The sequence below is a fragment of the Amaranthus tricolor genome, chromosome 8 (genome assembly GCF_026212465.1).
Source record: "Amaranthus tricolor cultivar Red isolate AtriRed21 chromosome 8, ASM2621246v1, whole genome shotgun sequence".
Lineage (NCBI taxonomy): Eukaryota > Viridiplantae > Streptophyta > Magnoliopsida > Caryophyllales > Amaranthaceae > Amaranthus > Amaranthus tricolor.
The window spans coordinates 8,658,802-8,663,179 of NC_080054.1; the positions used below are offsets into that span (position 1 = coordinate 8,658,802).

General features: G+C 36.5%; 1 protein-coding gene across 1 annotated transcript; it reads right to left on the bottom strand.

Moving 5' to 3' along the window:
• Positions 1-964: 964 nt before the first annotated feature.
• Positions 965-1,984, bottom strand: LOC130821487 (uncharacterized). The gene is made up of 3 exons (XM_057687274.1): positions 1,671-1,984; positions 1,247-1,586; positions 965-1,153 (listed from the first exon to the last, which is right to left on the bottom strand). The coding sequence occupies exons 1-3, from the start codon at positions 1,982-1,984 to the stop codon at positions 965-967; spliced, it is 843 nt and encodes a 280-aa protein (XP_057543257.1).
• Between the last annotated feature and the right edge of the window lie 2,394 nt (positions 1,985-4,378).

The window sequence follows — 4,378 nt, forward strand, 5'->3', positions numbered from 1 at the left end:
TATGTGGTTTGTATGGTATGCATGTCTATGTTCGTGTTCTATTTTTGTTGCCATATGATTTTTTTTTGAGGGTAAACAGTTGATTATAGCTACAAAATCCCTAAATCCACTTATTTTGCCACCAATTTAGGGTTTTCAGTTCATAAGCCACCAAACATTATGTTTAGGAGGCTATGTTCTTACCAGATGTAGGAGACAATTAGTTTGGGATTTGGGTTATCTGTGATGAGTACAATTTGTTCTCTGAGATGAATTTGTTTTCATTTTGTTTTTGAAGCCATCAATAAATTGTTGAATCTGACATTTCTTTCTATATATTTACGGTTAAACTACTTCATGATTTAATTTCTACATCATGTTTAGACCTAAACATTTACCTAATAATGTAACCCAAAAGTGAGTACAAAAGGTAACCCAAAAGTATACTCATGTGTGTCCTATTTACATGTTACTGGTGTTCATGCTGGTGCTGCTTCTGTTGATGTAGATGGATTTGGTGTTGGTGCTGTTGTTTCTTTTGTTGGTGATGTTGCTTCATTTTTTGCTGGAATATCTGTTGCATCTCTTGATTTTGCTGATAATATTGTTTGTGTTGTTGTTGTTGGCTTTGTGGTTGCTGTTGTGTGTGGTGTTGATGTTGTTTATGTGGATGCTGTAGGTAAATGATGTTGATGGGAAAATGGTTCGTCTTTGATCCCCAAGTAAAATAAAATGACCTCAAATGTAGTTTCATCCACCTTTGTGTCCAGATAACGTATTGCCTCGTAAATAATTTCCTTTTGTACCCCTAAACAATGTGGGAGTCTCCCTTCCCTTGCAAGTTTTGATTTGTTCATGTGTGGAATGTCATAATCTATACCACCTAGGTTCTTAATAACCTCAACTTTACATGCTTGTAGTGTGATCCATACATACTTCAATGCATTTGGATGTAGATTGTCAAATGCTGCACTCACTGCGTTTACTAACTGTGCATAGTTGTATGCTGATTTTTGATGTTGTACGATTGTATTGACCTAAAGAACCCTAAGTCAAGCACATTCATATCTAGTGAGTTAGGAGGTTGTTGCACTAAGTGGAAGCTAAATCCATCAACTGTTGCCACCTCTCTAAACACTACATCATCATCTAAAATGTGTGGCTTAGCATTGTCCTGTTAAATGAATATCGTTTTGCTTAAATATGGTGGCCATTTACTTCTAATTGCTGGTAGTATCTTGTGCACAATCATATCTTTTGTGTGTACTTTAGTGATTGATTGTATTGGTTTGGTCTCTAGCTCTCCTCTCTTCTGTTTCTTTGAACTTCTTTGTGCTGCCACTTCATGTGTAAAAGGAAATATGCCTATCTTTCCATCAAAAATCATCTCACCTTCACTAGAAAAGATTGGTCTTGCTACGGCACACATAAACATGATCTTAAGCACAAATCTTTTAGATTGGATTTCTATATGTGGCTCTATTTCATCTGGAGTCAGATAAAATGTTTGTTGTATCCTTGTAATGTAAAACAACTTTTCATCTATGTGCACTACATTTGACTTGTCATTAAATGTGAAGTTGCTTGTTTGCTCATCTAAAATGCAACTAGTAAGACAAAAAGTTAACCTGTCGAGTTTATTTTTGTCATTAAGTAACGGTTTGATTACGTTGGTGTGCTTTCAAAAGTACTTTTTTCTTTTCCATCTGCAAATTGTGGTTTGGCTAACTCCCATGGCCTTTGACAGTGTTGCTAAACTTGTCTTCTTCGCTTTTTCAATTGACTTGAACTTTTTTTCATCAAAGGGGATGGATGGCCTTCCTTTGTTGCCTTTCTTCTTGTTGTTGACAGTTATTAGTACTTGATTATTCTTTATTTGATCCCAAATCTGTCTCCATATCCTTCCTACTGTTCTCCTATGCACATCGTACTTCTTGGCAATTTCATTGATGACCCCATGTGCTGGCTTCCCTTTACTGTTTAGTGACAATAAAAGCTCATGCATTATTTGACTCCTACTAAAATGATCTAGCTCTTTTTTTTAACCATGATTGTACTTCAATGTCGGTCGGTGGAAATTAATTTGAGTTCCTGACTTCTTTATTTAATGCTTTTATTATATTGATGCAATGATCTTGGTGTTTTGAGGTGTTGTATAGGCGCAATTTTTTTTTTAATTTGGCGCCATTTTAAAAAATTGGGTTTCAACTTTCTGGATCTTACTAATGTGCTTCCTGCAATGTTACTTGGCTCCTCTGTCTGTTGATGATTGCTGGGTTTATGTGGATTTCAGTTTCATTGATGGTTTCTTTTCAAAATCAAAACCTTCAGATTTTTGTAGCTATTTAATTAATTTTGAATACTAAATGCATACCGTGTTTGTTTTTTTTAAAAATCTGAAGTCAACGAAAGATTTAATATTCGCATGCGCATGTGGCGAGAGGGTTGCTTGTTTTCAATTGCCGTTCAAAAAACGTTGAAGAAATCAACAAAGAATTGAAGACTTAGTTTATTTTATGATTTTGATGGTTTTTGTAATTTATTTGATGTAATTTTTTGTAATTTAAATTAAGTAGTTTAATGGTTTGTTAATTATAACAATCTCGGAAATGTATCAATGTCAATTAATTCTATTGGAAATGTGAAACCCAATTTTTTCCCTCCAAAATTCAATTCTATCTACTTTATTAAGCAAAAGGAGAAAAATCATTAACAATTAATCTAATCACTTAAAAATACCCAACTACCACCTTTTTAATGGACCCCACACCACCCCTAATAACCGTGCCCAAGCAAATGGGACAATTAAAATGGTTCGGAGGGAGTATTAATTATTTTTGAATTTTGTTGATCATCTTTAATCACCTTTGACTTTCCTAATTAGCAATAGTAGCATTGCGTTTTAGCAATTTAATATCGTTTTTACCCATCATAATTACATAGTTTTCAAAAAATAGACGTTGCGATTACTCTTATAGGGCAATTCTTTCGGAAATCCGGTCGAAGCATGTGCTTATTCGCCTATTTTCCGACACATAGACCGAAAATAATATATTTAACGTCATTTTTACCCATCATAACGATATTTGTTTGAAACAACGTTAAATATCTTTTTCAGTCTACATGCTGCAAATTAGGCGAATTAGTACTTATTTCTAAGGGTGTTCAAAAAACCTGATCCGTCGACCCGCTGACCCAAAGCCTTAATGGCAGGTCATTATTTTTTTAAAAATTATATGTTTCGGATCGGCTGACCCGCTTTAATCGGGTCGGATCATAGGCCGCAATTAGGGATGGCAATGGGTACTGGACCCGACCCGGATCCGTGGATCCGTATCCGTTTTCACGGATCTGGGTCCTAAAATATAGACCCGTCGGATCCGGATCCTTTTAAATTTCACAGGTCTGGATCCGGATCTGAGAAAAATACCCAGACTCGGACCCGCGGATCTGGAGGACCCGTTTTATTTTTTTTTAATATTTTTTTTATCAGCCTAACCCTGAATCCCTCATTTGAATTTGAAACCCTGAATCTCGGCCTCCCCCACTCCCAGTAGCAGTCTCCCTCCCAAATCCCAATTCCCAAACAGACTCCCATCTCCCACTCTCAGTCTCTCGCTCTCCTCTCGCAGTCTGAGACTCTGAGTCTCTAAGACTCCCAGACTCGCTCCCAGACAGTCGACTCCTCCCAGTAACCCAGTAGCCCAGTGCCATTCATCCATCACCTTCGAAACTCGACAGTCGACAGGCGGCTAGAGGTAATGAACCCTATTTTTTTTTCCTACACTACTTTTGATTTATGTTGAGTAGTAGATATATGTCTAATGTTGAGTTTAGTGGTTGATTTATGTTGATTTATTTGAGTTTAGTGGTTGATTTATGTTGATTTATTTGAGTTTAGTGGTTGATTTGTCCGTCAATTTTTCTAGATTTTGTTTTAGCTGAATGATGAAATTGATTCATTTATCGAAGGAATTTGGAGTACTTAATTGATTTTGTTTTAATGAATTTTTAGTTATTTTTTCACATTTCAATTGAATTTTTTGTGTTAGATGAAGCTTTTTTGTTTCTGAATTTGCTTGAAAAAGAAAACAGCAATCTAAACACTTTTTTTTTTTAAAAAAAGGACCCGTTTTGGACCCGGATCCGGTACTGGATCTGCAGTATCCGCGGATCCGGATCTGGGTCTTGCAAAACTAGACCCGCGAATCTGGGTCCGGTTCTGGATCCTGCTCTTGAAAACGGATCTAGATCCGGGTCCACCTGGATCCGGTCTAGATCCGACCCGTTGCCATCCCTAGCCGCAATATGAATTTTTCCGGGTAACCGTTGATCCGTGTGAATATATTGGAGGTAATACAAAATTAAAAAATTTTCTTTTCTTGCCAGCAAAGCAGGC